The sequence below is a fragment of the Camellia sinensis genome, chromosome 8, assembly GCF_055761805.1.
Source record: "Camellia sinensis isolate YWXY chromosome 8, ASM5576180v1, whole genome shotgun sequence".
Taxonomy (NCBI): Eukaryota; Viridiplantae; Streptophyta; class Magnoliopsida; order Ericales; family Theaceae; genus Camellia; species Camellia sinensis.
The window spans coordinates 179,717,738-179,739,931 of record NC_138968.1 but is presented as its reverse complement, the minus strand read 5'-3'; the positions used below and the strand labels follow the sequence as shown (position 1 = coordinate 179,739,931).

At 37.7% G+C, this 22,194-nt stretch overlaps 1 protein-coding gene across 1 annotated transcript; it reads left to right on the top strand.

Annotated features, from left to right (window-relative positions):
- The first annotated feature begins 7,696 nt into the window (after window positions 1–7,696).
- Window positions 7,697–10,226, top strand: LOC114286368 (uncharacterized). Its single transcript, XM_028229534.2, has 2 exons — window positions 7,697–8,153; window positions 8,281–10,226. Exons 1-2 carry the CDS (start codon window positions 7,697–7,699, stop codon window positions 10,224–10,226), a joined length of 2,403 nt encoding a protein of 800 aa, XP_028085335.2.
- Window positions 10,227–22,194: the final 11,968 nt, after the last annotated feature.

Sequence of the window (22,194 nt, the reverse complement as noted above, 5' to 3'; positions counted from 1 at the left end):
TTTTTCTAATTAAATTTTTTTCAATAATTTTTACAAACCACGTTTTTTCCAATTAATTTTTTTTCAATAATTTTTACAAATCACGTTTTTTCCAATTAATTTTTTTCAATTATTTTTTTAATTAATGTTTTTCAATTATAATATGTGTGATCCCACTATCATAAATAATAAGTATAAATATTAATATTTTAGGCTTGAACAAACATATTTTTAGTTTATGTTTTAAATTTTTTTTAAACATTTTGTTCAAACCAAACACATTTGTAATTTATGTTTTTCTAAAAAGAAATAGAAACTAGTTTATAAAATTTTTGTAAACATAAACCAAAAACATAAATGTTACCAAACGCTACCTTAGTGTTTAGGGATAAAATTTTTTATTTTTTTATTTTAAGGTTTAGGGTTTAATTCTTAAAATTTATTTATTTTTATTTTAGAGTTTAGAATTTAGGGTTTAGAATTTAGAATTTAATTCTTAAAATTTATTTTTTTTATAAATCTAAACCCTAAAATAAAAATAAATAAATTTTATCCCTGAACAATAAAATTAAAAAAAATTAAGAATTAAAATAAAAAATAATTATTTTATATAGTTGATTATTATTTATTATTATAAATTATTATTATATACATTTAACATTAGTTTCAATTTTATGAAATAAAATTAATATATATATATATATATTAAATTATAAATATATATTAAAATATATATATATATATATATATTGAGTGTGAGTGATGTTTGTGCGTGGGGTTGTCAGAGGGAGAGAGAGTGTTTGTGTGTGTTTGATGAATTGAAAGTTGAGCGTGGTTTTGTATTGAAAACGTGTTTTCAAAACACATTTCTACATTTTGGCTAAAACTGTGGTTGTTGGCACATAAATTTCAAACCAAATTTAAGTTTAAATTTCAAATACAGTCAATGACACACATAGAGCCTACGATAAGATTGTTGTAGGCAATCACTTCCCAAAATGATTAACTTGCTCCGTTGAAGTGTATAAATAAAATAACGTCGTATCTTAACGACGTTATTCAAGATGCTCAAATGACACGTGGAGCCTATGAAAGATGACACCTGTAGAGCCTACAGTAAGGACACCACACAAGATGAAACCCCAAAGATCAATCCGGTTAATCAGATATACAATTAATCAGATAGCGCTATTATTCAAAATTTAAATGGCGCTATCATCCAATTTGAAATTCAAATATCATTCAATTTAAAATTTAAATTGAAGATGAAACATTCCTATCACCTGATGGCCCTTCATAAATATGAGGACCATCACACAAGACGGGGGAGGAGAATCAGAAGTGAAAAGATCAGAGAGAGAGAGAGAAAGAAATTGAGAGCTAAACAAATCGTTACAAGAAAGAATAGGAGAAGCCTAGAGAACTCAAGAGCCTACGCTAATGGCGATGAATAGGTAAAGGGTTCCAAACCCAAACTGTATTTTGTATTCGAGGGTTCAAAACCCATAACAATCTCAATAAAATATTTCTTTTTTTAAAAAATTGTCTTTTGTTGTTTATTTTGTTTTTTTCATTAATCGGAGGTTTTGATTTGTATAAAATGTGTAATTAACGATCTGAAATTCAGATCGGAAATAAGAACCTGCTATTCAAATAATCAACACTGTTTAGTCAAAAAACTAAACAGTGGACATTTGTAACATAAAATTTTGAAATGTGTTGAAACACATCATGTTTTAAAATTTGTGTCTACAAATTCTGTCACGCCCAGTGGGACATTATTTCTCCTCCCATCTTTTGAAGAACAAAAATATATATATATATAGTTGAAACTTACTGACGTATTCTTTTGTAATAGGAATGTTGAAGCAACTGTTAGGAGACAAACCTACACTCCAGTGGTTCTGAAATCACCAAGGTTGGAGATAACACCCATCACCCAAGGGGCTCCGGAGCGAATGCTCTTGGCTGTCCCAAAAGTAGAGCCAACGAAATCCTGGAAAGATGCACTTCTTTCCCCTGCCACCCAAGGGGCTCCGGAGCGAAAGCTCTTGGCTGTCCCGAAGGTAACTGGTGTGACGAAGAAAGTCACATTTCTCCAGAAAGCTGAAAGTTTGAGAAAGATTATTGAAGATTATGTGAAAGTGTCAAAGCAGTACGCAATTGTGAGGGCCACAGCCCGAACGAAGAACTTTCTAATTCAGGCAAAGGAGGCTAATCAGTTTGCAACTGCGACTTTTGTTGCAGCTTCAACGGGGGCAACAAAAAATGTTGTGGCCCAACTACTCAAAAGGGTAGAAGACTCCATTAAAATGGTGGAGTCTGCCCAGAAGAAAGCTTCTGTTGAAAACATGGCCATCATTAGGGCCATTGGGAGGAGGGTAATGACCCAAACTCCTGTTGATGGAAAAAGGCCCTTGTTGTTGAAAAAACAGTTGCTGCCTATGAACCGATAGTTCTGTTCAGAGCACAAAATCGGTCAAACCAAATCTCAGTCAACTCTCAAGAGCCAAAGGAACACTCGTTGGCTCGACAGGGTTCAAATAAGGAACACCCGTTGGCCCAACAGAATAAGGAACACTCGTTGGCTCGACAGGGTTCGAATGAGAAACACCCGTTGGCCCAACAAGGTTCAAATAAGGAACACCTGTTGGCCCAACGGGATTTGAATCAACATCAATTGACTCGCTCTAAAAATGTAGGGACTGTTTTGAAAATTCATGAGGAATTTACAAAGGCACAAGTGGTTCCTTCTATGCCCTTAGGGGCTCGACTTGATATGTCATCCGGTCTAGTTTCGAAAAGACAAAGGCGAAGAAGAAATAAGGCCTTAAAGAAACTGGAACTAAGAACAGTGGCAACAAATGTTATAGGAGCTATTGAAAGGGCTCTCACAAAAGATGAACCCCAAAAACAAATTGAAAGTCCTGTCTTTGTTGGAAAATCTAGGGTGGAGGAGGGTAAGCAACCCTTGGCAAATATTTCTACTTTGGTTGAACTATCTATGGAGGGAATAAGAAAAGGGCCTGTAACAAGGTCCATAACCCGTCAGGCTCAAAACAAAGCATCGCAGTCAAATGCTTCAAATATGAGTAATGTTGTGGGGGTTAATAATCCTTTATACGAACAAGATGATTCTATCTCGTTTGTTTCAACGAATATTGGAAACAATGAATTGAAAGATATCAACAGAGTCGCAGTTATGATGACTGAGGTTGAGAAAGAAGGTGAAAATTCGCAGGTCCATCAAGACCAAGGTCTTAAGGAAAAAGTGGTGGTCCTACAAGAACAACTTGAGAGAAGAGAACGGGAAATGGCTACTATGTTGGAGCAAATGCAACAGTTACAGGCCCAAATGACAGGACCAGGAAGTGCACCCAAACAAATGACACAACCTGTTGTGGGGACATCCGTAGGCATACAAAGCACACTAGCCCCAGGGGGCAATGGTCCTTGTTACTCCGATCTAACTAGTGGTGGTATGAATCCATTGCTCATGGCCATGATTGATAATATGGTGAGGAGATAAGTAAAGAAAGTCAAAAAAAAAGATGATGAGAATTTTTGAATAATTACAAAACCTTACCCAGCATGGGTAGATGCTGTTCCATTCTCTTCTGATTTTTCCCAACCAGATTTTAAAATGTTTGATGGAACAGGAGATCCAAGACAACATGTGGCTCATTTCCTTTCAAGATGCGGGCCAATAGTCCAGAATGAGGCCCTGTGCCTGCAGTTATTTGTCCAATCGCTTGAAAGTTCTACATTTGCTTGGTATGCTAATCTTCCTAAGGGATCAATCCTAAATTGGGATTCCATGGTGAAGGAGTTCCTTAAACAGTTCTGCAACACACAAAGACGAGTTGGAGTACCAGAACTGATTGAGACCAAGCAACGTGACAATGAGTCTGTTACAGATTTCATTGCAAGATGGTGAGCTTTGACATTTGCTTGTCCTCAAAAGTTTACACAATTAGAGTTAATTCGGATGTGCCTTAACAACTTCCGACATGAGCTTTCTACGGCTCTTATGGCTCAAACTTTTGAAGGATTCAATGATCTATGCACTAAAGCTCATGATATGGAGCTGCATCTAGCTAAACGAAGGAGGCTTAGGGCCGTTGAAAGGGTTGAGTCCTCGACTGCAGCTACAATCGAAACCAGAAAGAAGGGTCCCATTGTAGTAGGGGCTAAAAAGCCTAAGGAATTTAAAAAGGCGACTATGAAAGAGAGGTTGGAGAAGAAGTATTCTTTCATGGATGATCTGGTCGAAGACCTATTTGAAGATCTGTTGGAGCAAAAGTTGATTGCTCTCCCTGAGGTGAAAAGACCACATGAGGTAGGAAAGACCAATGATCCAAAGTATTGCCCCTATCATCGTTTGATTAGCCATCCGATAAAAGAGTGCTTTGTTCTAAAAGATAAAATTCAAGAACTTTTGGACTCTAAAATTATCGAACTCCCTCCTCAAGAGAAAGCATCTGCTAACCCAATCACTATCGACAATGATAATGAAGGTGAATGGGTTGTTTATCAGTCAAAAAGCATGAAGAAAAAACAAAATGCCACAGTGAAAGCTAGAAGTGTGGTTGATTCAACAATATAAGGGCCAAAAGTTTCCAAAAAGCAAAAACCAAAAGTTTCTAGGAAACAGAAAAAGCTAAAGTAAGTAAGAGACAAGGAAATAAGAACCCAAAGAAGGAAAAAGGGGAGAAATTGGTCCCTGATGAGCAATTAAAGCAAGGTCCCCTTGTCTCAGTCACATTGGAGGAATTTCTACCTTCAAAATTTCAATCCGTGGAGTTACAGACATACTTCGATAAAAGAAGGGAGGAAAAGTTTACTTGGCCCCTTGCCTAACCATCATTGTTTTGAGTGATGGCGAAGAAGATGAGGGTGAAGTTGGTTCAAAAGTTAGGGAAGGGGATTGCATTACATCTCCTATCTGTATACCTGACTCACCAGAGTATACACCAACTTCTCCAGAATACACACCAGCTTCTCCAAAATATACACCAGCTTCTCCAGAGTATACACCAGAAGCCTTTTCTCCAGAGTATTCACCAGTACCACCAATGTACTATCAAAGCACTCCAGAATATGTAAGGGGAACAGAACAAAGAGACACTGGGTGTAGGTTCGACTCTGAGCTTGTAAAAAGGCGAAAAAACGACTACATTTCAAGGATGATGAGGTGAATGGCAGGTGTAAGTCGGATGATGAAGTATGGAAGCATTCAAGTAAACAAGCAAAGTCATCTCAAGTTGAGGATCCTAATGAAGATTGAGAACTTGACTTTTCCCCTGATGATTCACCATACACATCCCCAGCTAGGACATACGATGGAGAAAGTATATCAAGTGACCACTTTGACTTTCCTTGTAATGTTATCACTGTGGACATAAATTTTGAAGAGCGAAAAATACATATCATTCACAATCCAGGTGATGATGAGAAAGCAAAAATTGAAGCTAGAAGGGAAACGAAACATCAGGTAAAAGTAACAGTCTCTTTGAAAGATGAGGGTTTTGAAGCCCATCAAAATTTGAGTATTGAAAGAAATCAAATTTCTGGACACCCTTTCCCTAATTGGGTCGAATGGGTTCAGTTCCCACGAGGATATGCAGTACCTCATTTTTCTTTATATAATGGGACAGGTTGTCCAAGGCGCCATTTGGTTCGTTTCCTTACACAATGTGGAAACACAGTAAAATGCCAGGCGTTACTTCTACGGCAGTTCGTTCTTTCTTTGGAAGGATGGGCAACAGATTGGTACTTCAGCCTGCCACCTAATTCAATCCCAGATTGGGACACCATGGCTGATCGATTTTATAAGACATTTTATAAACCATGGCCAATAGAAATTGAGATGTCAGAACATTTGGATGACGAAGGTACATCTTCTCAAACATATGATTTCATAGAAGGCACAATTGAGGAGAAGATTGAAACTACCCTTGACCTTCGAGAGATGGGCACTTATCGCCCAAGGGATTTGTTCCCTTTATGGGTAGAGCAAACACCATTTCCTGAAGGATACGAACTTCCAAATTTTGTCCTATATGAGGGTATGGAGATCCTCAAAAACATATTAGGCATTTTTTGAAACAGTGTGGGGAAACAGCTCAAAATGAAGCACTTTGCCTAAAACAATTCCCCCTTTCCTTAGAGGGGATCGCCTTTGACTGGTATTGCTCCCTCGATGGAGTCGTGGTGCCTAGCTGGGAGGCCATGAAGAATGGTTCTGAAGAATCTCAATGCTTTTATAGGCGTGACTCCCGGTACCTAAGAAATGGGAGAAGAATGTAGCTCCAAGAAGATGGAGAAGTGATTGATAATGATGATCACCCTGCAGCTGGACCAGTTAACATGGTCCAAATAAGTGAGGGAATAAAAGAAGTTGAGGTCAACGAAAGGCGGTTGCTGAAGTATACCAGACTTATTTGACCTACCGGAGGAAATTACGAAATCCTCAGGACCCTCAAACGTCGGAAGTTCCACAAGTTTTGCTGGAGGAAGAGCAAGTGAAATATGATGTACTAGCTCATCTAAAGAAAATTCCAGCATTGTTGAGTGTATATGATGCACTAAAAATGTCTCCAGAGCTTCGAAAGTCTTTAATATATGCCCTGTCCAAGCCAGAGGATTTCCACAAAGAAATTGAGGGTAGCAATCAAGAGAAGGCAACTACATGCATAAAGGCATGTGTGCTGAAATGACAGACCATAATCGGCCTTTGTTTATCATTGAGCTTATCCATGATGTGAAAATTTCTCGAATTCTCGTTGATGGAGGATCTGTGGTGAACCTTCTGCCTCGGAGGGCCTTAAATTTATTAGGGGTTCGAATTTCACAACTTTGCCCAAGTCGTTTGGTCATTCAAGGATTTAATCAGAATGAGCAACACCCAATGGGGAAAATTGAATTACAAACCAAGTTTGGAGATATTGAAGAAAGCACTGAGTTCTTGGTTATTGATGTAGACACCTCTTACAATGCTTTGCTTGGGAGACCATGGATGCATAATCATCATGCAGTGCCATCAACTTATCACCAATGTATTAAGTACCCGTTGCCTTCACCCAAAAAAGAGGGGACAATTGTGGCTGACAATGATCCATTTGGAGAAGTAGAGGCCTACTATGCTGATGCTCGCTTCTATACAAAGACTTCACAAAGAAAGGGAAAAGATGTGAAGAAGTCTGAAGATACTTCGAATGTCAAAGACGCTCTAGAGTCTACTCCAGTTTCAACAAAAAGAACTTTTCGATATGTGCCAAAATCCGAAAGGAAACTGGGGGCAAAGGCTCTAGCCCCAATAAATCCAATTTTGGATCTCAAGGGTGAGTTCACATTGCCATTAAGGAGGACAGAATGCACCTATGTGGAAAAATATAATAAGATTGTGGTCCCTTCTAAAGGAAAAGGGTCGAAACCCATCATATTCCACTCGCTTGGAGATGTTGAACAGAAAGTGAAAGTTGAACAAATGCCAGAAGAAAACATCTCGAGTTTTGAGAAGCCTACCTTCAGTGCAGAAATCACACAGATGTTGGTAAAAGTTGGTTTAGATCCTGAAAAAATACCAGGAACAATGACACCCTTTGACTTTGCATTAACACCTTCATAGAGGCAGGCTATCCAACAAGGCGGTATTATCACCACCAGGACAGAGGGGTTAGGCTATCAGGGGAATGAGGAAAAATTTCCAGTAAACATGACTATCACTCAAGATGTGTTGGAAGATGTTGACCAATATGAAGCTCAACCTGCACCAACAGAATTTGAAGCAGAAGGCCAAGCCACCGTGGATGACCTTCGTGAAATAAATCTGGGTGATGAAGGAGAAAACAAACCAACCTTCATTAGTGCAAATTTAAAGGAAAAAGAAGCTCGGCAATATATTTCCTTTTTAAAGGAGTATCATGACATATTCGCATGGAACTACAGTGAGATGCCTGGTCTTAATCTAGAGATTGCAGTCCATAAGCTTGCAATTCACCCTGAGAAACGGCCAGTTAAACAGCCTCAGAGGCGAACTCGACCAGAGCTTACAGCCCAAATTGAAGCCGAAGTCGATAAGCTTATCAATGCAGGATTCATCAGAGAAGTCAAATATTCAACCTGGCTAGCAAACATAGTGCCAGTCAAGAAAAAAAAATGGTCAAATCAGGGTTTGCATTGATTTCCGTGATCTCAATGAGGCTTGTCCTAAAGATGACTTTCCTTTGCCCATCACTGAACTTCTTGTAGATGCAACTACTAGGTATAAAACCTTGTCTTTTATGGATGGATACTCAGGATACAATCAAATCCGAATGGCACCTAAAGATGAAGAAATGACTGCATTCAGGACTCCGAGAGGAGTCTTTTGCTATAAGGTAATGCCTTTTGACCTGAAAAATGCTGGGGCCACGTATCAAAGGGCGATGACTGTAATTTTTGGTGATATGCTCCATGACACCATCGAATGCTATGTTGATGATCTTGTCGTCAAGACAAAGGAAAAGGAAAACCATGTGGAAGATTTGAGAAAAATCTTCGAACGTTTGAGGAGGTACAAACTCAAGATGAACCCACTAAAATCTGCATTTGGAGTTTCATCAGGAAAATTTCTTGGGTTTGTGGTTCGAAACAAAGGGATTGAAATTGACCCTACCAAGATTAAAGCTATTGCCGAAATGCCTCCTCCACGAAATTTAAGGGAATTGAAAGGGCTACAAGGGAGATTGGCCTATATCAGAAGATTTATTTCTAACTTGGCTGGTCGATGTTTGCCGTTCTCAAGATTGATGAAAAAGGGTGTTCCATTTGAATGGAATCAGCAATGCCAAAATGCTTTTAATAGTATTAAGGAGTATCTTTTGAAGCCTCCAGTACTTATGAGCCCAATAAAAGGAAAACCACTTTTGTTGTATACAACAGCCTTGGATGGTTCGTTAGGGGCATTGTTGGCACAACATAATGAGCATGAGAAAGAAAATGCCTTGTATTACTTGAGTCGTACTTTGGTTGGGGCAGAGGTCAATTACTCCCCTATCGAAAAGACATGTCTTGCCTTGGTGTTCGCCTTACAAAAACTAAAGCACTATGTCTTGGAACACGAAGTCAAGTTGATATCAATAGCAGACCCCTTGAAATATATACTTTCACGGCCCATACTTTCAGGGAAAATTGCAAAGTGGGCTGTAATTCTCCAACAATTCGCAATAGAATATGTTCCCCAAAGAGCTGTAAAGGGGCAGGCTCTAGCAGATTTTTTGGCAGTACATCCTATACCTGATGACTCACCTCTAGTAACTGATTTACCAGATGAAGAGGTTATGCAAGTAGAAATTCAGAAAGGATGGAAGATGTATTTTGATGGAGCTTCAAGGAGTCCAGATGGCAAAAAGCAAGAAAATCCTAAAAACAATAAAGCTGGAATTGGAATTGTGTTTGTGACTTCAGACAACGCTATAATCACCCATTCTTTCGCCTTAAGTGAAGAATGCTCCAATAATGAGGCAGAATATGAAGCTGTAATTGCTGGATTAGAATTGGCATTACAAATTCCTATTGAAGAACTCTCAATTTATGGAGATTCGGAACTGGTGGTAAAGCAACTCCGTGGAGAATACGTTGTTAAGAAAACAAGTCTCATCCCGTATCATGAAAGGGCTGATCAATTGCTTTCGCAATTCAGAAAAACACATATTTTCCATGTGAAGAGAAGAACAAATGCTCGAGCTGATTCACTTGCAAGTTTGGCTGCATCACTCACCCTACCAGATAGCAAAACAATTACTATCACGGTAGGTGAAAGAAGGGTGTTACAACCTTTAAAAGAGGTTTCTGACTTGGTTCCAATCTTGGTTGTCACCACGAAAGGAGAAAACGAGGAGGATTGGCTGAAACCATTCATAGCTTACCTCCAACATGGTAGGCTACCTGAAGATAAAGTAAAAAGAATTGAAGTGAGACGCAGGGCTACCAAATTCGTCCTATGGAAAGATGGAACGTTATACAAAAGGTCTTTGGATGGAATGTTCATGCGGTGTATAGCCAATGACCGTATTCAAGAGGTAATGGCAGAAATACATGCAGGTGTATGTGGGGCACACCAAAGTGGTCCTAAATTACATATGCAGCTAAAACGGTTGGGATACTATTGGCCGACTATGATTGCAAATTGCATAGATTATGCTCGAAGATGCCAAGTTTACCAATTCCATGGGAACTTTCTCCACCAACCCCCAAAGCCTTAACATTTAACAAGTTTTTCTTGGCCATTTGCATCATGGGGTATGGACATTATTGGTCCTTTTGTACCTCCATCTTCAACAGGATATCGATACATCCTAGCTGCAACTGACTATTTCTCAAAATGGGCAGAGGCCGTGGCTTTAAAGGATATAAAAAGCACAGTTTTCTCTGAGTTCATCCGAACCCATATCATTTACAGGTTCGGGATTCCAGAAAGTATCATCATGGATAATGGACAGCCATTCAGGAGTGATGCTTTGAACAAGTTATTTGCCAAGTACAAAATTAAAAACAACCATTCATCAAGATATCATGCACCTGCCAATGGTTTGGCAGAAGCTTTCAACAAGACATTGTGCAAAATTCTTAAGAAGATGGTGGATAAGAACAAAAAAGCTTGGCATGAAAAGTTACAAGAAGCTTTGTGGGCTTATCGGACTTCGCACAGAACTCCTACTCAAGCAACCCCTTATTCGTTGGTTTTTGGAGGAGAAGCAGTGTTACCACTTGAGGTTCAAATACCATCATTACGAGTGGCAATACAAGAGTCCTTAACAGAAGATGAAAGTGCAAGAGTGAGGTTGGCTGAGCTGGAGACCCTGGATGAAAGAAGGTTGTACGCTCAACAGAACTTGGAAATCTACCAACAAAGGATGACAAATGCATTCAATAAAAGAGTGAGGCTTCGTTCCTTTAAAAAGGGAGGCTTGGTACTAATGGTTAGAACACCCATAGTAGTCTCACGAAGAACCAAAGGAAAGCTTGAGCCCAAATAGGAGGGACCTTATGTGATTGAGAAGGTTTATTCTAATGGGGCCTATTTATTGATAACGATGGATGGTGACAGAATCATTCCCCCAACCAATGCAAGGTTCTTTAAGAGATATTACCCTTAAGAAAGCCTGCTAGGTTGAAAACCCGAAAGGGCGGCCTAGGTAAAAGTTAGGGCAAAGAAAAAAGAAAAAAGAAAAAAAAAAACCACCAACGGTATTGTATGTGGTTAAACTGCTAAAATATCCCATCGAAATCTAAGGTGGTAAAACATTGGATACTCCTGGCCCGCAAGAGTATAAACTGTGTACTGCCAAACAAAAGTCAAAAACCACCAACGGTATTGTATGTGGTTAAACTGCTAAAATACCTCACTGAAATCTAAGGTGATAAAACATTGGATACTCTTGGCCCGCAAGAGTATAAACTGTGTACGGCCAAAATAAGACAAATAAATGTATTGTATTGAGAAATTTCATATAACAAATAAATCTATTGTGTGCGGCTAAAATAAGACAAATCAATGTATTGTATTTAGAAATTTCGAAAAACAAATAAATCCATCACTGAGCGAAGTTTCATAAATACATTATGTTCGGATGAATAACAAAATAAAAAGTGCATTCATTCATTAAGAGAAGCCTTAGCCCTTTCAAAGGCACGTTCACTGTGTTGTCCATTCTTCTTCTTGTGTTGGCTCAAAACATTCAGAGCAGTTTGCACGTCTTCTTCTGATTTAGAAACACTCTCGGAAGCTTGTGCAAAATCACACATAAAGGATGCATGTTCCGCTTGGGTGGATGACAATTCCTCTTCAAGTTGTTTGAGTAACTCTTTGGTTTGAATAAACCTTTGATTAAGACCTGCATTGTGCTCATCCGACTTGATAATTGAAGCAAACAACTGTTCATGTTTGCTAGAAACCTTGTCGAAATGAAGCTTCTTCTCATGGTATTGGGCCTCAAAGAGGTTAGTTGAGGCAAAATGTCATAATATAAAGAAATTGATGAAAACCCCTTGCCAAGGACACAAGCCGTTGGGGTGACGGACACGTTCACTGCCAAGGATTCAAGCCGTTGGGTGACGGACACGTTCACTGCCAAGGTTTCAAGCCGTTGGGGTGACGGACACATTCACTGCCAAGGATTCAAGCCGTTGGGGTGATGGACACAATCACTGCCAAGGATTCAAGCCGTTGGGGTGACAAACACATTCACCGCCAAAGATTCAAGCCGTTGGGGTGAAGGACACAATCACTGTCAAGGATTCAAGCCGTTGGGGTGAAGGACACAATCACTGCCAAGGATTCAAGCCGTTGGGGTGAAGGACACAATCACTGCCAAGGATTCAAGCCATTGGGGTGACGGACACAATCACTGCCAAGGATTCAAGCCGTTGGGGTGACGGACACAATCACTGCCAAGGATTCAAGCCATTGGGGGTGAAGGACGCAATCACTGCCAAGGTTTCAAGCCATTGGGGTGACGGACACATTCACTGCTAAAGATTCAAGCTGTTGGGGTGACGGACACAATCACTGCCAAGGATTCAAGCCGTTGGGGTGACGGACACAATCACTGCCAAGGATTCAAGCCGTTGGGGTGACGGACACAATCACTGCCAAGGTTTCAAGTCGTTGGGGTGAAAGACATAATCATTGCCAAGGATTCAAGCCGTTGGGGTGACGGACACATTCACTGCCAAGGATTCAAGCCGTTGGGGTGACGGACACAATCACTGCCAAGGATTCAAGCCGTTGGGGTGAAAGACACAATCACTGCCAAGGATTCAAGCCGTTGGGGTGACGGACACAATCACTGCCAAGGATTCAAGCCATTGGGGTGACGGACACATTCACTGCCAAAGATTCAACCCATTGGGGTGAAGGACATAATCACTGCCAAGGATTCAAGCCATTGGGGTGAAAGGACACAATCACTGCCAATGATTCAAACCACTCATTGCCATTAGGCTAGAAGGGGCAATGATACCTGCAAACAAACTATGACGCCTTGCGTGTTGCCTGCAAAAGAGATAAAAAGATATGAAATAATTGTTAACAAAAAAAAAAAAAAGTGAAATTAGTCATCATGATTCGTACAATTAAAATTCACTTGTACCAATCACGAGGGGGCAAGGCTGATTTGACTTTTAACAAAAAAATTTGGCCAATTGTATAAAGGGCTGCTACTAATACAAAATAAAATACAAGGTAGCAAGCTTAAAAAAAAAAAAATTTTGAAACTTTGTTTGGCCTATTTAGATTCATGGTCTAAAAAGAAAAACCTGCTAAACAGTTTGAAAAAAAATAAAAAAATAAAAATTCTGCAACGAATAGGTTGCTGCTGTAAAAAATAATTTTTCCTGTTATCATAAAAAAACAGGAAAAGTCTTTGTTTGGGCTCATGTTTTTTTTAAAAAAACATAGCAGCAACAAAACAGAGTAATCAAACTCTGTAAATCTTGTGCTAGTTTGTTCCCCGAATGATAGGCAAAGCAACCTGTGTTGGTTGGTTCTATCATAAGAATAAATAAAAAAATAAAAAAAAACAAAACAAAACAAAAATTCTTGCTGCTTAAAAAAAAAGGGGGGGGGGCTCTTTTGTTTGTATAGGGCAAGGACTTTATCTGGGCTAGTTAAGTTCATGATCTAACAACAAAATATATATATATATATATATATATATATATAAGGCAGCAAGCAGATTAAACTGTGACCCAAAAAAAAAAAAAAAAGGGGGTCTTTGTTCAGGAAGGACTTTGGGCTAGGAAAAATCTGTTTGAAAGGCAGCAGGTTTTTTGTTTAGGTTAAAAAAAAAAAAAAAAGGGCCTACAACTTTTGTTTATGAAAGAAGGCAGTAGGTTATGACTCATCCTTTCAAGAAGGGTCTTTGTTGGGACTACTTGGACTTAGGGTCTAGTAAAAATTTTTGAGAAGGGCTGTCACATGGTGATATACATGTTGCCAAAAAAAAAATTCTAGTTGCATAAAAAAAAAAGAAAAAAAGGAAAAAAGAAGGAAAGCATACTTGCTATGACCTTATGTTTTCTTAAAAGAATAAGAAGAACAATTTCTGCTGGAAGTATGAAGGGATTAGAAGGGAATCTTTTGTGTTCACCAAGAATAAATTCTGCTGGAAAGGTGCTAGAAGGATGAAGACCTAATATCACTACAAAATCTGCAGGGAAAAAAAAGGAATGCAGGAAAAAATATATGAATAGGTGTTATATAAAGTAAAAAATCTTGCTTAAGAAAAGAGGTAGTGGTCTCCTAAAATACTTCAAAGAAGCAAGAGTTTATGTAGGATTTGAAATACTCCATAGAAGAGTTTGTGTAGGATTAGAAATCTTACCAATGCCAACCCATCTTATTCCATATAGACAAACTCCTAAATATATATATATATATATATAAATCTCCTAAAAAAAATGATAATAATAAAAATAAAAATAAAATAAAATAAAATAAAAGTGGTAAGTTGAAGGCCCACAAAAGAAAAGGCCCAATTAAAAAAAATGGTGGCCTAGAAAAGGAAAGGTCCATGATGGCCTAGGGAAAAAAAATCTGTTGTATAGAAAAAAGTGGCAAGTTGGAGGCTCACAAAAGAAAAGGCCCAATTAAAAATGGTGGCTTAGAAAAGGAAAGGTTCATTATGGCCTAAAAAAAAAAAAAAAAAAAAGAGAAATGGTGGCAAGTTGGAGGTCCACAAAAGGAAACGTCCAATTAAATCTTGGACCTTACTCATGACCCTTAAAAAATAAAAAATAAAAAAATAAAAAAATAAAAAAAAAATCAAATCCACAAAAAGGGCCCATGCAACAAAAGTAAAAGGGCTCATGAAAAAGCCGTCAACCCAAAAAAAAAAAAAAAAAAAAGGCTAGGGACCAAAGTAAAGAAATAATCCCACCCAAGACCTACAGATCATCCAGATAAAAGTGCCAAATTGTCATGACTCGCACAGTTAAGAAAATTCACTTGTGCAAGTCACGAGGGGCATTTGTTGGCACATAAATTTCAAACCAAATTTAAGTTTAAATTTCAAGTACAGTCAATGACACACATAGAGCCTACGATAAGATTGTTGTAGGCAATCACTTCCCAAAATGATTAACTTGCTTCGTTGAAGTGTATAAATAAAACAACGTCGTATCTTAACGACGTTATTCAAGATGCTCAAATGACACGTGGAGCCTACAAAAGATGACACCTGTAGAGCCTACAGCAAGGACACCACACAGGATGAAACCCCAAAGATCAATCCGGTTAATCAGATATACGATTAATCAGATAGCGCTATTATTCAAAATTTAAATGGCGCTATCATTCAATTTAAAATTCAAATTGAAGATGAAACATTCCTATCACCTGATGGTCCTCCATAAATATGAGGACCATCACACAAGATGGGGAAGGAGAATCAGAAGTGAAAAGATCAGAGAGAGAGAAAGAAATTGAGAGCTAAACAAATCGTTACAAGAAAGAAGAAGATAAGCCTAGAGAACTCAAGAGCCTATGCTAACGGCGATGAATAGGTAAAGGGTTCCAAACCCAAACTGTATTTTGTATTCGAGGGTTCAAAACCCATAACAATCTCAATAAAATATTTCTTTTTTTTTTTTTTAAATTGTCTTTTGTTGTTTATTTTGTTTTTTTCATTAATCGGAGGCTTCATTTGTATAAAATGTGTAATTAACGATCTGAAATACAGATCGGAAATAAGAACCTGCTATTCAAATAATCAACACTGTTTAGTCAAAAAACTAAACAGTGGACATTTGTAACATAAAATTTTGAAATGTGTTGAAACACATCATGTTTTAAAATTTGTGTCAACAGTGGTTTAGAACAACGAGTTCAGAAGAAATTTTTTTTTGGATAAAAGCGTGGTTTAGAACAGCGAGTTTAGAAGAAAAAAAATTTAATTAAAAGCGCCTTTTGTAACCGCGATTTCTTAATCAAAAGCGCGTTTTGTAACCACGATTTTAAGATTTCCCAAATTTCACGCGAGACAGGCACATATATGTTGAAATCGTGGTTGTGAACCACGATTTAGCCTATTTTGGGAATTCTTTCAAAACTAGGCTTAGTTTGGGAATTGATTTAGTATTTTGGCTTATTTAGGAAAATGCTCCGCTACTAGCACCCCTACCGTTGCTGCATACGGCCGTGTCGCCATCGCCGTTGACTTAGCGACGAAAGCGTCATCCTCCTCTTTTCTCTCTTCATCAATGATCAACAATGATTAGTCTCCTCCTCCCCCATCGCACCACCATCCTCTGGCATCAACTCACCATCCTTCTACAACTCATTCTAGAGAGAGGTGGGTTGTGGGTTGGTATGGTGGTGAGGTTATTAAATCTATGATGTTTTCCAGATCATCGAAGCTTGGAGATTGAAGAAATTGTGGATCAGATTGATGGCAACGAGATGGTGGTGACGAAGTTGAGATCTGTGATGATGAGATTCTGAGCACCGATTCACCTATTTCTTGGTCATCGCAACCTGAGATCCATCAACCATGGAAGCCAATCGGTTGCAAACCAAATCAGATTTAAAGCTTACTTTTGGTTTAATTCATTATATTTTTTTATTAGCAATCAAATTTATTGAAGTTCTTGATGGATTTTAATTGACTTCCTGGATTTCAGCTAAGAATTTTGTGAATGTTGTTTAATGTTGAAAATCTAATTACATGACTTTTTTATGCTCTTTGATTTTTTAATTGCTTGTGCCTCTGGTAATGATGAAAAGAAACTTTCATTCTACTGTGAAATTTCATGCTGAAAATTTATGGAGACCAACCTCTGTTTTCTTTTTCTCTCACTTTTTTTTTTTGGTGGTTGTTGTATGTATATTGATAGTTGTGTATATCTGTGTCTGGCTTTGAGAGGTATTCTCAGATCTTATTTTTTCAGATCTATTGAATTTTTGTTGTTGTTGTTTTTATAGATCTGATTTATTTATTTATTTATGGTAGTAGTAGTAGTTCTAATAGTATTAGTAGTTGCAATTGTTGTTAATGATGAAGCAGATTGTTATTGTTGTTGTTGTTGATAATGATGACGACGATTGTAACAAATAAAAAAAAAATCTGTTCAAAATCTAAACAGATAGTGGCTTAGTGTATTTCAATAACAAAGATTTGAATAAATAAAAAAATAACAAATATAATTCAAGAAAAAAAATGAAATGATAAATAGAATTTAGGGAAAATTGAACAGATAAATATAATTTACGAGGGAAAATTGAAACGATAGACAAAAAATTTGAACATATAGATGTAAATTTGAAGAGATAGACAAAAAATTTAAACAGATAGTCAACAAAAAGTCAAAAAAAAAAAAAAAAGAGTCAAGGGATACAATTAGAATGTTTTACAAGACTTTTCACCAAATTATTTGACAAAGTATGGGCCTTCCATCAACAAAAAATATCCCTTAGATCTAATGCCTTATACCATTCTTAGATTGGATTTATCACTAATTAATCCTAATTCTTATATATATATATATATATATATGTTCCATGCATAAATTACGTATTATAATGAATTGTGAAATTTGACTACTATTTTTAAATAGGTGAAAGAGATAGCCGAATTATTAATTTGATTAAAAATAAATAAATATGAAAAAATTTATGTATATTAATATACAGGCCATATGATCGATGTCACGACCCAACCCTAGGGGATTAGGGCTGGAATCACAACTTATTAAATAATTTTAATCGTAACAAATTAAATAGTGTAGGCGGAGGCAAGATGGAAGTAAGAAAAAAAATTAAACAGAAAATTAACTCCATTCGACTATTTTGATAAAAGAAAATACATCTATAGGGCCATTTTTTTAATTTATTTTGTATTCAGTGACCGGCCCTCAGTAAAAAAAAAAAAAAACAAAAACAAAAGAAAGAAAAAGAAAAGGAAAAACAAATAACAGATCAACAACAAATTCTTGTGCGGGTTCCACTACACGAGGTTACGGGTCTTCCTTACATCTCATCACCTGAAAGGGTAATAGCTATAAGCACACTGCAGAGTGAGAATATTACGCCAAGAGTATAGGGGAACACAAAAATAACCATGGATGGTTAGCTAAGCTAAAACATTTACATAACGTGATTTGAATAAACAAATTATTTACAAGGCAGAAACTGAAATACATAAATTACGTAAATAAATAACTATATCCACGGTACAAAATAGAATAGAATAGAGGTCCCTATAGTGACAATCAAAACAGAGGTCAATGGATCCATGACAAACAGAGCATCACAAAGTGGTCAAATAGAGGCCAATAGTTATTTAAGTCTCTCAAGGCATGGGACTCTCGTGGTGGTACTTACAGAAAATAATTGTTTACAAAATCATTATCAAATAATTTCTAAAATTTAAACAAACATATTCATGAGTTTCAATTTAAGTAAATAAAATTCAAAAAATAATTAACGTAATTGAAATATAAATATAAGTTATAAAATATAACTTGTATAAAATAAATCATGGTAGTTCAAAACATACGTAAAATATATTATGGTGACTCAAGGTATAATATAACTCACCTTAAGATCGAGTCTTACTATTTCCTTCCTATTTTTCCTATCTTTTCGAGACTCTCTTTTATGCAGTACCTCTCATAATTTTCCTTATTTTTGGTACCTTCAACTTTGCTGTCTCGGCTTGCCTTATATACACAAGGCCCATGCTCCTGATGACTCACCATCTGGTGAGTATCTTCATCATGATGACTAACTCCAAAATTATATATATTTTGTACAGATGTCTTTACTCACAAATGCCACATTCCCTCCTAATTAACTCAGAGATTTGTTTGGATTCTATCCTATTTATTTATTTAGTTATTTATTTATTGTTTTAATAATATATATCACATACAACCATAATTATAAATATTTAAGTGGTATTTAATTAAACATTCATGGCGTCACATTTCTCCCCTCCTAAATAAAAGTTTGTCCTCAAACTTGACATACCTTGGTTTTCGAAGAGGTGTAAGTACTTGGTCTGCATTTGACTTTCAGTTTCCCACGTTGCTTCTTCGATACGATGATTTCTCCATAAGACTCTTACAAGAGGTATGGTCTTGTTTCAAAGAACCTGATTACGACGGTCGAGAATCTGCACTGGTTGTTCTTCATACAAGAGATCTTCTTGAACCTTTAGATCCTCATACTCCACGACATGCTCTGGATCTCGAAGATATCGCCGAAACATCGAAACGTGAAACACATTTTGAACATTGGACAATTTAGGTGGTAGTGTAAGGCAATATGCTACAGGACCAATCCTTTATAATATCTCAAATGGCTCGATGTATCGTGGGTTTAACTTTCCTCGCTTTCCAAATCGAATAACTCTTCTTGTTGGTGAGATCTTGAGAAACACATGATCCCATACTTGGAATTTCAAGTCCCGTCTCTGTGTATCTATATAGTTTTTCTGGCGGCTCTAGACAGTGCAAATTCACTGCTGGATGAGTTGAATTTTATCACTTGTTATTTGCACGATCTTAGGGCCCAACAGTTTCTTGTCTCCGACTTCCGTCCAACACAGAGGTGATCGACACCTCATTCCATACAGTGTTTCGTACGGTGCCAGTCCAATGCTTGCTTGGTAGCTGTTGTTATAGGCGAATTCCACAAAAAGGTAGGTGTTCATCCCAATTACCCTTGAGGTCCAACATGTACACATGTAGCATGTCTTCCAAAGTTTGGATTGTTCTTTCGGACTGTCCATCAGTTTGCGAATGATAAGCAGTGCTAAACTTCAGTGTAGTCTCCAAAGCCTCCTGTAATTTGTTCTAGAAGTGAGACACAAAACGGGGGTCTCGGTTAAACAAAATTGATACTGGGATGCCATGCAAACGAATAATTTCCTTGATGTATAAAGTGGCAAACTTATTAAGGGAGTGCGTTATTTTAATTGGTAGAAAATACGCCGACTTCGTCAATCGGTCGACTATAACCCATATTGCATCATTTTTTGAAAATGACTGTGGCAGCCCAACCATGAAATCCATAGTAATGTACTCTCATTTTCATTCAGGAATAGGGAGTGGTTATAGCATTCCTGCAGGTTTCTGATGTTCTGTTTTAACACGCTGACAATGTAGGCATTTGGAGACGTGGCTTGCTACGTCTCTTTTCATTCCTATCCACCAGTAGTGTTCCTTCATATCATGGTATATCTTTGTGTTGCCAAGGTGGATTGCAAATCTCGAGCTATGAGCTTTTACCAATATCTTCTTATTGTGTTCCAGAATGTCGGGTACGCAAATTTGACTTTGAAATTTTAGTATTCCATTGCTTATAGTGAAATCAGGATTAGGCGTACTACTTTGCTTTTCGTACTTTTTCTTTAAAAGTTTATCTTCACATTGGTGTGCTCTAATTTCTTCAATCAAGGAAGGTTCCACGATTATGTTGGCGAGCAGTCCATTGATTTTGCGGGAAAACGAGAGTACATGTCAAACTTCTGGTCGTCTTTCGGCTTAGTGCGTCTGCTACCACATTATCTTTACCTGGATGGTGATAGATCTCTAAATCATAATCTTTCATAAATTCTAGCCACAGTCGTTGCCTCATATTCAGCTCCTTCTGCGTAAACAAATATTTAAGACTCTTGTGATCAGTGTAAATCTCGCATGTTGTGTCGTAGAGATAATGACGCCAGATCTTGAGGGCGAAAATTACCACGGCCAATTCTAGATCATGGGTTGGGTAGTTTCTCTTGTGAGTCTTTAATTGTCATGAGGCATAGCAATGACTTTTCCGTTTTGCATAAGAATGCAACCCAAACCATTATATGAAGCATCACTATAAATGACGAATCCAGCTGTTCCCACGGGGAGTGCTAATATAGGAGCTAACACCAGTCTACTTTTTAACTCTTGGAAGCAACACTTCTATTTGTCAGTCCATTTAAAGGGTGTGCTCTTCTGAGTTAGTTGGGTCAAGTGTGATGTTATCTTTGAGAAATTTTGCACGAAACGTCGATAATAGCTAGCTAGACCCAAGAAACTTCAAATTTCTGACACATTAGTAGGTCTGGCCAGTCCACGACTACTGCAACTTTTTGGGGGTCAACCGAGATGCCATCTTTGTTAATGACATGACCGAGGAAGTGTACACTAATGATCCAGAATTCGTATTTTTTCAACTTGGCATAAAGTTTGTGATCACGTAGTGTCTGTAGAATCGTTCGTAAGTGCTATTTATGGTCTTCCGATGAATTGGAGTATATGAGAACGTCGCCAATGAAAACAATGACGAACTCGTAAAAATAGGGTTTGAACACTCGGTTCATGAGATCCATGAAGGCCGCTGGAGCATTTGTGACGCCAAATGGCATGATGAGAAACTTGTAGTGCCCGTAATAGGTTCTAAAGGCAGTATTTTTTATGCTTTTCATTTTGACTTTTAGTTAATGATAGCCAGAATGCAAGTCAATTTTGGAGAATACATGAGCACCTTGAAGTTGATTGAACAAGTCATCGATTCATGGCAGAGGGTACCGATTCTTGATGGTGACCTTGTTTAGCTCCTGGTAATCGATGCATAACCTTATCGTGCCATCCTTTTTCTTCACGAACAATACTGGAGCTCCTCAGGGTGAGGTATTAGGTCGAATGAAGCCTTTGTTTAGTAGTTCATAGAGTTAAGTATTCAGTTCTTTCAATTCTGTCATTGGCATGCGATAAGGGGCTTTTGATACTGGTTGGGTATCAGGTTAAGTTTCAATGGTGAATTCAATTTCCCAATCAACCGGGGTGCCGGGTAGATCTTCAAGAAAGACATTCGGGAATTCTCGAACCACGGGGATTGCATCAACGGTGGGGACCTCTTTTTGTTTATCGATCACATAACAAATATAAATACAACAACCCTTTCTTAGAAGTCGTTGGGCTCTCATGGAGGATATAATACAGGGAGGGTTGGAAACTCCAGTCCCATCAAAGATAAGCTCAAGTTGGTTTGGTACTCGAAGGGAGACCTTTTTGGCTTTACAATCAATAGAGGCGTAGTTGGCAGCCAACCAATCCATCCCTAAGATCATATCAAAGTTCCCAATACGGAAGGGAATCAAGTCTACGTATAAGGTTTTGCCTTTTAAGGATATAGTGCATGATCTGCACACATCAGTACTACAGACAGAATTACTAGAAGGAAAAGACACA

What these genes read in the sequence shown, in the direction of transcription:
- LOC114286368 (XM_028229534.2), top strand. Translation starts at nt 7,697, where the DNA reads ATGACTATCACTCAAGATGTGTTGGAAGATGTTGACCAATATGAAGCT. An exon ending in AAAAAAATGGTCAAATCAGG is followed by an intron (nt 8,154 to 8,280) that starts GTTTGCATTGAT and finishes ATGGATACTCAG; the next exon opens with GATACAATCAAATCCGAATG.